Source organism: Notothenia coriiceps, unplaced genomic scaffold (genome assembly GCF_000735185.1).
Source record: "Notothenia coriiceps isolate Sejong01 unplaced genomic scaffold, NC01 NC01_scaffold00037244, whole genome shotgun sequence".
Taxonomy (NCBI): Eukaryota; Metazoa; Chordata; class Actinopteri; order Perciformes; family Nototheniidae; genus Notothenia; species Notothenia coriiceps.
In genome coordinates this window covers 8553548-8564700 of record NW_011369945.1, presented here as the reverse complement: position 1 = coordinate 8564700, position 11153 = coordinate 8553548, and the positions used below count along the sequence as shown (strand labels likewise).

Sequence of the window (11153 nt, the reverse complement as noted above, 5' to 3'; positions counted from 1 at the left end):
TTAGTGCGGACACACCCCGTTCGGCATAGTCCCCTGCAGCTCAGGGCTCCTGAGCTCAAACGCTCCTCTAACCTTCAGCCTCCCGGTAACTGGGATTACAGGCGCGTGCCCCGCACCCGGCGAGAGGACTTGCACCGGAGAGGCTTTGGGGTTTAGAGACGTGACGTCATGTCTTGTTTTGTATCATCACAATGATATTCTCCTCTCTTTCATCAGTTTCCAACTTGTTTATCAAATTCAGCTGATGATTTGTTCTGATTAAGTTATTAGGAAGTTTGCTATAAGAACATTTTCAATTAGACAGGTAGTTTATGCCTAAAAGTTGGTGTCCTGAGTCTTTTCCAGTTTGATCAAGAAAAGAAATTACAGGTTGAATGTGTTTATGTAGACTCATTTACTTCTGGTGAAGTCTACGACTGGCATATTTATTGCTAAAACTGAAAGTTTCACTTTTAATGCTTTCATGTTATGATTCTTATATGCACATCTTGACATTTGTATATTTAATACAAAGAATATGAGTGTGTTTTTTACATGTACTTTGTCCTTATGGTTTAAATGTATACACATCCGTCAGTTGCTTTTTATCCTAATTTCTCAGTGATACTAATAACATTTAATGGATGGTGGCTAACTGTAAAATAAATAAAATAAAATATGAGAAATATTAAAAGTATCCCTTTTTTGTTTATTTTGTGGATTTAAATGACAGGTCTTATGACTGCAGAGATTGATGGACTTTATTGAACTTTAAGAAGAGCAGGGTTGGTGATAAGGTGGGAGGATGAGGAGGAGGAATAAAGGTATCTGATGCTCGGCTCTGGATCAGCTGCTGTAGATCTGGAAATCTGTGAAGTCCACCAGGACCTGGAGGAAACCTGAGAAACTGGAGGTAGACTTTGACGGAGGTTGAAGAGGGAACAGGATTTTAGCAGTTAGAGGTCCAACAGGCGGTAGGTCTCCAGAAGAGGTTTGAGGTGGAGGATCCAGCTGCAGTTTCCTGCTGTCTGCAGGTGGCGGCTGGGTATGAAGGCAGAGTTCAGATCTGCAGCTGGAAGAGGGGGGAGAAGTACTCAGATCTTGTACTTGAGTAAAAGCACAAGTACTAGAGTGTAAAACTCTGTTGCAAGTAAAAGTCCTGCATTCAAAAGGTTTCTCAAGTAAAAGTACAAAAGTATTGGCATCAAAATATACTTAAAGTATCAAAAGTAAAAGTACTATGCAGATTGCGTCTTCTCAGAATATTATAGCCATGTTTCAATTATAATGATTGATGCATTAAAGTGTTTATCAAAGCTGGTAAAGGTGCAGCTATAGTTTAAATTACTTTGTATTCTGTGTATGTGTTACACGATCACAACATATTGTATTCGATGTTTTGTCAGTGGAATGAGACAACTGAAGTAAGTAGATTAAATGCAAACGTTAAAAAGAAATCAACTGGGGATTGATGCTCTTGCTGCTCTCCTCCAGGAGGTGGCGCTGCAGGACAAACACACATAAGTGGTTTGTGAAGGTTTCCATGTGAAGAGCCAAATAAATGTAGAGAGATGAAGCTGCTGTAACATGTAAACACATTGTTGTTAAGTGTAAGGTCAGAAAAAACACAAGTTAAGCTTCATCGAAATGCAGTTCATACTTAATTTTTCCAAAAATAAATTCTAACAGTTTTTATCCATAAAGTATTTGTTCTCATTTGTTTCCTATCTTGTTATTCATATTTGAATATATGACTTAAGATAAGAGTTACTTTTGAAGTATCGTTGACCTTCATACTTCAAACATTACAGCTTTGGCTCAATTATAAGAGTTAGGTTTGATAAAAGCAACACAGCTGGTCTTGAAGACATTAAATAACGCACATAAGCAAAAATAATATACTGCTTTACTTTAATGTTTCCAACATAATGAGTTTGACAGCAGCACAACGAAACACACATCATTAATTGTACACCAATACCATTTATGATCCAGTCCATTGTACGATAGCGAACATAATTAACAAAGGAGCAATCATAAAACATGATTCACATACTCTCATGTGCTTATATTTCTTTGACAAAGTATTTTCACGAGATACATTTAAAGCTCACAATATCCAGTTTATAATAAGTTTATTGAGTTACAATGGACCATATTCACAACAATTCACAGTTAGCAGGTTCCTAACTGAATTAGGACAACAAGAGACAAAACACAAACATTTGAACCGAAAGACACAGTTGGTTCATTTATATATCATAGTTTCTAAACTTCTGCAGCAGACTAGATGGGGAGTCAGTGGCCCAACGGAAACGCCGATGGCAGTAATCACCTGAGCAAGGAATAGAAAAGTCAGTCAGTTTTACATAGTTTAATACAGTCAGAGGAATACTCTTGGGGGATACATTACAATAAATGGATAGGAACAGTTGAGATACCCAGGCGAGTAAACTCTGCACTCTGGAATGATGCCAGCTAAACAACTGGATAACATGAATGTAAAGTCAAACTGTTTAAGAATTTCTAGACTATTTGATGTTACTATCCCTCCTTATTTAAAGGTATTACCTACAGTGTAAACAGACAGGAGTACCATGGAAACCTAAGCAATATACTGGTGTGGATAGGGGCATCAGGAACAAAATAAATGTTGCCAGCTAAACAAATACATATCAGTTCAGGTGTATGCTATGTTATTATTATAGACAGCCCTTTCAGACAGGGATCTAAAGTAGTTATTTAAGCTATTCAAAAGCCACCAAACTCCATTCATTTAAAAAAATCTACCTTGCAGGACAGGCAAGTTGCAGGTCTACCCCTAACTTGTTCAGATACTTTGTTAGTTTTTTTGCGGGAATTTAGTGGTCACACAACTGTAGATGCAGTAGTTGACTCCTGTATTGTTAAAATTGCTGTTTTTGAAAATGGAATTTGGTGGCTCTTAAAAAATCATATATAATTGCTTTAGTTTGTGTCTGTTTTGCTGTTTCACAGTAAGGTAAAATATTCTACATATAAACTAATGCTGATTTTAGGTGGGCCTGCCCTGAACATTGCTTAGCTTCCGTGCTGGTACTCCTGTCTGTTTCTCCAAAGTGGGGGCGTGCTGACAGCCATCTCTATAATACACTGACTCTTGTTAAGTACCTCAACCCCAATCCCTTTGAGCATTATGTGACTACTAAACTAAAAATGCTAAATGCAATGTTGCAAACTATAATTGTTTTGCCCTGCCAATACATCAAAAGAGATAGGGTTTCGATACATTTCATTAGAGAACATTTAAAAATGCACTCACTTGCGGATGACCTGGCTTCATAAGGAGGGATCCTCTGTTCTTCTGGCTCAGTCTGAAGGTCCTCTGCTTGGGAAACAACAGGGATTTCTGCATTTGAGGCCTCCAACATTGGTTCCTTCTTACTTCTCACAGCCCAGTGCATTGACTGCAAACAGATAACCCAAATGTATTGGTAGGCTTTCAAAGTTAAACAGATAACACAATACTTTTTTTACTCCTCTACAAGAGTCAAGACATTACATACAGCTTTCACAGAGTCATTCAGGGCCTGCCAGTCATGAAATGGAATAGCAACTCCACTTCTTCCCCAAAGGTCATAGTTTTTTCTTTTGGCTTCATTGCATAAAACCTCTTTGGCTTCCTGGAGCTTTTGAAAATCAGCCACTGTCCAAAAGAAAGAAAACAACAGGTTATGAGATTCAACATTATGCTAACCAGTTAGTTATTTTTGCATGCAGATGAAAGAAGCCCTACATTATCATATGTTGCTTTGAAGTCAGAAAGAAGGATTAAAAGGCAGGTTTTTAAGGTAAGTTGTAAGAAATGTAATCAAAATAAAAGTTGTGTTAATCTTTGCTTTGCTTATGGCTTATATAATGATAAAAGTGTGTATGCATATACCTTTCTTTTTTTATTTGTCACCATTTCAAATGTCTAGCAGTGATTCACATGTACCTGCTGTTGGACTGTCTAGGTGTTTGTCTGGGTGACATGCCAAGGCTCGAATCTTGTACTCATTGAGAATCTGTTCAGTCTGCAAGGGAAAATGTTGAATAAAAAACATGAACATCTAAATATTTGAAATTGGGGAATAAGTCTATTATTTTATTTTCCAGCGACATTAAGCCCAGAGTAAAAACACATGAATATACACGCATTTGTTTCTCCCTTTTCATTTATTTTGATACATTCAAAAAATATCGATAATTTAATGTAACACGATATTATCATTGCAGTTACTCTACTGATAACGCTGTTGTCAGCATCACGTTCGCATGTTAAAGAATACATTAAGAACTACAAATACAGTGACACAGCGTACTCAGACCCTGATGACGCACGAACAGATCCTGTGACATCTTTTGCTGAAGCATCAACAGGTCTGTGTTGAATCAGACTAACCTCTGGTGCATACATCATTCATGAATCCAAAAATATCAACAGTTTACAAGTTACTTAACGTTTGCGGATTACCATCATTCTACGGTATCTTTCACTTCTGAACATTTGAACCAGTAGGTTTTGGTTTGTTGATTCAAACAACATAATTTCACCCAGCAAATAGACTGGTCCTTAAAGCCCCTGTCTATAATTTACCGAAGATAATTCATCGCATCCTAATAACCCGTAGTAATCCTCCAAGTCCTCTGGTTTGCTGTTCAGAATAGCCTCCATAAAAATGTAATAAGAAATGTGAAGATTTTTGTTCTTGTCACGGAGAAGCTCTGCTCTCTTCGATCACAGATGTTCGGTTCAAGGACTGCTGGTGGGCTCCCCCTCGCTGCTGCTGTGGGTCACACACTGAGTATATTCTTAAAGTTCAACTTGCTATTACTTTTCAGCTAACTTTTAATAATTAACCAATAAACTGCCAGATGGTTAAAATTGTCAATGAAGATCTATCCTGAGTAGTGTGGAAAAGTGTCCCTTTACCACATGACGTATGCTGCATTCAAGTGTCTAAACGTAAGCTCCTCACTCAGCTAGACATTTCGAATGACGAATACAAAGGCATTTTTTGTTCAGTATGCAGTCACTGTCTTCAGTAGGCCTATATGGCACAAATTATCTGTTACTGTGTGAAAAACTTTGTGGATGATTGTGCTATCATCATGATACCACATGGTATGAGCAAAAATGAAAATTGTAAGTTTGCAAGATGCGTAGCCTAGGTGAGGTTGTGATTAAAAAATACACATGTGATACAATAGTATAATAATATATTAATACCAGTAGTATTCATTTATCCAAATAGCAGTATTAGTATCCGACAAATTGTATTGGTAGGCTATCCACATATTTGTGTCCAATTAGCCAAGATTCAAATTACTATTAGAATCCGAATATCAGTTTTCAGTTATCCGAATAGTAGTATTACTATCCTAATATCAGTTTCCAATTATTACAAGGACGTTTTAAATCAATTACGCATTTTCCCTCTGCCTTTTTTCATACAGTGTGTGAAGGCAGCAACATTTTGTTATGGTTTTACGTCATCGACGTAAAAGGGGGAAGTTCCAACCGTGATTCTATGACTCTGGTGATTACTGGTGGAGAATGAGTCACGTGCGCTATGCAAATGAGCCAGCTGTCGGAGAGGAAGGATCTGCTCAGCGGCTCTGCGGGCTGAAGATGGCGGACGAAGAGACTCGTCTCGGAGCGGCCTTTTCGGGCGCCTCAGATATGGAAGAACCTGCCACGAAAAGGTCGAAAATCAGTACAGTAACTTACCATGTAGTTAATAGTGATAAAGCAGATCAATTATCATGCGTCTCCGGGGCCACCGAGAGCTGGGAGGCGGCGATGGATTGTGCTCAGCCCGCGGAGAAGGAAGCGAAGCCGGTGATAGCGGTAGAGCAGGCCCCAGCAGAGCCAGGCGGAGACAACAATGGCCTGGGACTCAAACCAGCAGTGAAATTAGACGACAGCGCTGTACTGGGGACAACTGAGGAGGATGCTGGTATGTAAAGAGATGGAAATTCAACAACGTTTTATGTTTTTACTCGACTCAAAGTTGCCAGATCTTGTTTTACCAACTAAACCAGTGGGTTTGAAACAAATGATAAGTTAACTAACTTCAGACGGGAATAACGCTAATTTAGCTAGCTTACTTAGTAAAGGTGTGTGGGCGTTGACAGCGTTGTACTATGAACTTACTTCTCAAAACGATACGTTTCACTTTTCTTTGTCAAAACTGAAAGAGGAAACTGTCTGTGGCACGCATTGTTGGTATTTCATGTATTAACTTATTCCTTCACTGTACTTAACTATGATAGCCACTTAGCATTTGTTAGCCGGTTTAACTTATATATTTTCTATTGACGTTCACTTAGATAGGTTCCCACACTTACGTTGTTGCCATGGGTAATGGTTGTAAATGATCATAGTGGTTATTAGAGATAGACGCCACTTATCTCTAGTTTTAATTTTACAAGCTTCTCCATTCTCAGTTTTCCTCGGACATGACGACCTCCCCTCTAACGGTCTGGCTGTCACACCGGACCACAACAACGAAGACGATGACAGATCGTCTCACGCAAGCTCCAGCGACTGGGCACCGCGACCGCAAATAGGTAACTAGTTAGGTGAATTTAGGGACAATCTTTGCCTGCAGCTTTGAACAATCATCTAACATTTTGATTTAGTTGTACAAATAGTAAATCGTTCAAACCACTTTCATACCTCTCATACTGAGATGTTGTATTTCCCGGCCAGGTTCCTACGCGTTCATCCAGCAACACATCAGAGAGACAGATCCGAGGACCATTTTGAGAGATTTGCTGCCTGAGACTGAGCTCCCAGCAGATTTAGACGACATGACATTGTGGCAGATCATCATCAACATCTCAGAACCTCCGAAAAGAAAAAAACGAAAGGATATTAATACCTTAGAAGATGTGGTCAGGCTACTCCATGAAAGTAAAAGGATCCTTGTGCTGACTGGTGCAGGGGTGTGTATTTACAGTATTATAATACAGATGTTCTGTTTGAACTACCTGCTGGACTGAATACATAGTGCCAATGTTCATGATATTAAGTCAGTATGCATGTATGGTTTTCTTGCAGGTGTCGGTGTCATGTGGAATACCAGACTTTCGCTCCAGAGATGGTATTTATGCACGGCTTGCTGTAGATTTCCCTGATCTTCCAGACCCTCAAGCTATGTTTGACATTGAATACTTCAGAAGGGACCCAAGACCCTTTTTCAAGTTTGCTAAGGTTTGTTCATTGCCCCCACCTGCTTTTGTGCAAATCTAAATTGAAATAAGAATGACGTAATAATATAATAAAATGTGTTTAAAAGTATTTATTAGTATTGTGTACAAATATAATCATCACGTACATTTTTGCAAGGTGCTACAGAGAGTCTCGTGTTTACATTGTGTTTTAAAATAGGATTCAGAACATTTGAAATACTTTCTAAAACTTTTTATTTAGACAACTTTTTGAGGCCTCATTAAACCCATCGCTTGTATTCATCGGGGGGAACTTGTCTTTTTTGCTACTTTTGCTGCTTTTGTATTCACTTAACCTTAAAACTACCAGTTTTCCACCAAGACTAATATCAACCAAACCTAATTGATAACAAACATTTAAGAATATAGCAAGCTTTGATCTCATAATGCATTTCCCTTTTTTTTCAGGAGATCTACCCCGGTCAGTTTCAGCCGTCGCCTTGTCACAAATTCATATCTATGATGGATAAGCAGAAGAAGCTGCTGCGCAACTACACCCAAAACATTGATACATTAGAACAAGTGGCTGGAGTTCAGAGGATTATCCAGTGTCACGGTAAGTCTGAATTAATAAACAGATCTTGTTTATATTTATATAGTTTGTCATGTTGAAAGTCACTAATAATTTTTTTTTTTCTCAGGGTCGTTTGCAACTGCTTCCTGTCTCGTCTGTAAACACAAAGTGGATTGTGAAGCTGTAAGGGAAGACATCTTTAACCAGGTATTTATTTATGAGGAACTGATCTGATATCACATGTAAACATGCAACAATGCAACAACATTTCATGGTTATTGCATGAAAATACTCTGCAGGTATCTTCCATGTGGAATCATGCAGGGCTCGAAGAAGTGGATATGAGTACAGTCCCTTTGTATCAAATCTTGTTTGCTATACGCTTGATGTCGACACTGGTTCTAAAACGAGATTAAATAAATGTATTATTTTCACTGCAGATTCAACAGGTTAAACAGATAACCAGATGTATTGGTCCATTCCTTGGAAGTCCATCCCCTGCAGTAGAAATTGGTTATTTAGATTCTCATGCTCATAAAGAAATGCATTTATTTATTTGTTTTAAAATGTGTATTTTGTTTTGAATGCTATTAACATACATTCATCCTGCAGGTTGTCCCTCATTGTCCACGTTGTCCAGATATTCCTCTGGCAATCATGAAACCCGACATCGTCTTCTTTGGAGAGAATCTTCCAGAAATGTTTCACAGAGCCATGAAGCAGGATAAAGACGAGGTGGACCTCTTGATTGTCATCGGCTCCTCGCTTAAAGTCCGACCTGTTGCCCTTATCCCAAGTATGTCTTGATCTGATGAAAGTTTTCAATTGTGCCTTCAACAAAACCAAACATACAATAAGTAACTGTTTTCTCTTTATCCCATCCAGACTCCATTCCTCATGAAGTGCCTCAGGTCCTGATCAACAGGGAGCAGCTGCCTCACCTCAACTTTGACGTGGAGCTGCTCGGAGACTGCGACGTCATTGTCAACGAGCTCTGTCACCGGTTGGGTGGAGATTTTGAGCAGCTCTGCTTCAACACTTTAAGATTGACGGAGACCACAGATAAACCCCCGCGGCTACTGGAACAGCCACCAAGTGAGGCCTTGCCTGCTTCCAGCGACGCAGCTCAGGAGGAACAGAAGCAGCACAGTACAGACTCAGTAACTAAGCCTTCAGAGGAGACACACAGTCCGAATGTCACAGATACTGCCGGTAATAATGTCACACCTCCAGAGCCTTGTCCAAATGCCCAGTGTCCCAGTGAGGAGACTGCTGAGCCTTCAGAGTTACCGGCAGAAGACGTGCCAAAAGAAGAGGCCGCTGAAGTAAAGAGCCACACCTCCAACCTGGAATTCCGAAGACGATGCTGGATGAGTCGGATCAACAGAAGTCCGATCAGCAAACGCCTTGAGAGTAAGCTAAAGACTACAGCAGAGATTAGACTGCTTACTATAATAAGTCTATTTTTTCATGTATTAGAAATTGAGACGTACATGTATTTATACATAGGTTTAAATACAACCTAATAATCACAATTATTGCCAATTAGGTTTACACATCCCAAGTTTTTAGCTCTACTTTGTTGTGGTACATACATAAACACAGAAGGAGGAATTAAGTTGTAAGATAAGTTATAGAATATAAATAATAAATAGAAAGACAAAAAGAAAGTTTACAAGAAATATTGGTACATCAAAAAAGTTATAAGGATATGAGAAATTGGAATAAAATGGATATATGTGCTGTATATTAGAATTTTAAAATGGGAATGCAACTGTTATCAAAACAGTTTTATCCCTGAACATGCGGTTAATACTTATATTAACATGTTAAAATCTTCTCCAGATGTTTATTTCCTCACTTTAAATTGTTCTTGTTATTTCCCTACAGCCGGTCAGTACCTGTTTCAAGCACCAAATCACTATATCTTCCACGGGGCGGAGGTTTACTCTGAATCTGAAGACGAGACATCAAGCTCCTGCGACAGCGACAGCGATGAGTCTGACTGCAGCGCAGACGGGGGGGAAGAAGACAGCGAGCTGGAGGACGCAGACACACTAGCAGCGGATGGAGAGACACGCCTCGGAGACACAATACAACTCACTTTATCCAACGAGGCCGCGTCGGGCGCGCAGACAGACAATACTCCTGAAAAGACTCAGAGCACCGTACACCTTTAAATGTAAAGTCGACAAAGCACTAATTGTCTTTTCGTATATTTTTTGAATCATCAACCTTACTATTATTTTTCATGAAGTTGAAATTGTGTGACAACTTTGTGAATATGCAGCAACTTCTCTTTATTTTGTATTGCTATTTGGCCACATGCATTGTCTGAAACCTCATACTCTATACTACTTACTAAATAGAATGCAGTAGTTCTTTTTTTTCTTATTGAAGATTTCTTCCCATCTAATCTCATTTGTATACACAGAGTAATTCTTCTTCTTCTGAGAGAGCCACTGTAGACACTAGATTAAGCTTTAATTCCTAAAATGCAGTTATTACAAGCAAAGACTTATTTTGTCTTACTCCATAGAGGTAACTCAACTGTGGTCTAATGATGTGTTTTCAGAGTTGGTTATGTTACCATTGGGAAACATGTAAATATGTAAGCCCACTGCCAGCTAAATAGTGGGTACTGTGAGTTTCGGACACATACATAAATCTTCAAATGGTTTACTTGCCAATAACGCATTGTCTAACTTGCAATATAAAAGTCAAGCACTGCCTTTTCATGAGGGTAAATGCTTGGAAGAAAAAAAAGAACAATACTTTCATTTCAGACCAAAGAACACTTAGCACCACGGTTATGTTGTCATAAGCTTTGTATGTTAAACCTGTCATTTGACTCTTGGAGAAAAGAAAAAAAACCGATTGAAAAGGTGTTCCTTCCGACATGTGGCAGCTACTTTTTACGGTCAAGCCTCTTATTTTTGTACTCTGATGTGACACATACTCATCAAAGAGTAGATGATAGTTTATATCTGTACAAAGTTATACTAAGTTGTATTATTAAGCCTTAGGAATATATTCAATGAGTTCACATTGAAAATGGCACTTTTGTTCCTTTCTTATATAAGCGGTATTGTTGCCCATGTCTTTTTTCATAAGATATCAAGTTATAATTCAGAGGGGTCTGATGCCTGTAAAGATAAAGTGTTGGTACGGAGAAATGTAAGCCAATGTGTTGGATAATGCTCTACACCGACATATTTCACATGCCATTTACAAGGTAGCCTTATGTTTTGTTTATGGAAATATGTTTTTTACATCCTTATAGTTATCTTGTCTTGGTTCTCAGTAAAAATTGAATGAAAAACACTACCATCTCTTTTCTGTTTCATACACGCCAGCCATGTGTTCACATCAATATCTTCGATGTGGTGCAGGCATAAATAAT

General features: G+C 38.7%; 2 protein-coding genes across 3 annotated transcripts; one reads left to right on the top strand and one right to left on the bottom strand.

The window, feature by feature from the left end:
- Nucleotides 1–1873: 1873 nt before the first annotated feature.
- On the bottom strand, nucleotides 1874–5811 carry dnajc12 (DnaJ (Hsp40) homolog, subfamily C, member 12). Of its 2 annotated transcripts, none has more exons than XM_010793445.1 (5): nucleotides 5732–5811; nucleotides 3956–4034; nucleotides 3525–3664; nucleotides 3281–3425; nucleotides 1874–2314 (listed from the first exon to the last, which is right to left on the bottom strand). In XM_010793445.1, the coding sequence occupies exons 1-5, from the start codon at nucleotides 5732–5734 to the stop codon at nucleotides 2232–2234; spliced, it is 450 nt and encodes a 149-aa protein (XP_010791747.1). In that variant the 5' UTR covers nucleotides 5735–5811; the 3' UTR covers nucleotides 1874–2231. The 2 variants fall into 2 exon arrangements, with proteins under 2 accessions (XP_010791747.1, XP_010791746.1); XM_010793444.1 differs by lacking the exon at nucleotides 5732–5811 and adding an exon at nucleotides 4598–5195.
- sirt1 (sirtuin 1) lies at nucleotides 5458–11074 on the top strand. Its single transcript, XM_010793446.1, has 9 exons — nucleotides 5458–5960; nucleotides 6451–6573; nucleotides 6716–6951; nucleotides 7067–7219; nucleotides 7645–7792; nucleotides 7878–7957; nucleotides 8363–8546; nucleotides 8636–9163; nucleotides 9641–11074. Exons 1-9 carry the CDS (start codon nucleotides 5558–5560, stop codon nucleotides 9928–9930), a joined length of 2145 nt encoding a protein of 714 aa, XP_010791748.1. The 5' UTR covers nucleotides 5458–5557; the 3' UTR covers nucleotides 9931–11074.
- Nucleotides 11075–11153: the final 79 nt, after the last annotated feature.

What these genes read in the sequence shown, in the direction of transcription:
- dnajc12 (XM_010793444.1), bottom strand. Translation starts at nt 4,675, where the DNA reads ATGGAGGCTATTCTGAACAGCAAACCAGAGGACTTGGAGGATTACTAC. An exon ending in CCTAGACAGTCCAACAGCAG is followed by an intron (nt 3,665 to 3,955) that starts GTACATGTGAAT and finishes TCTTTTGGACAG; the next exon opens with TGGCTGATTTTCAAAAGCTC. An exon ending in TGAATGACTCTGTGAAAGCT is followed by an intron (nt 3,426 to 3,524) that starts GTATGTAATGTC and finishes ATCTGTTTGCAG; the next exon opens with TCAATGCACTGGGCTGTGAG.
- sirt1 (XM_010793446.1), top strand. Translation starts at nt 5,558, where the DNA reads ATGAGTCACGTGCGCTATGCAAATGAGCCAGCTGTCGGAGAGGAAGGA. An exon ending in TTGTGCTGACTGGTGCAGGG is followed by an intron (nt 6,952 to 7,066) that starts GTGTGTATTTAC and finishes GTTTTCTTGCAG; the next exon opens with GTGTCGGTGTCATGTGGAAT. An exon ending in CCTTTTTCAAGTTTGCTAAG is followed by an intron (nt 7,220 to 7,644) that starts GTTTGTTCATTG and finishes CTTTTTTTTCAG; the next exon opens with GAGATCTACCCCGGTCAGTT.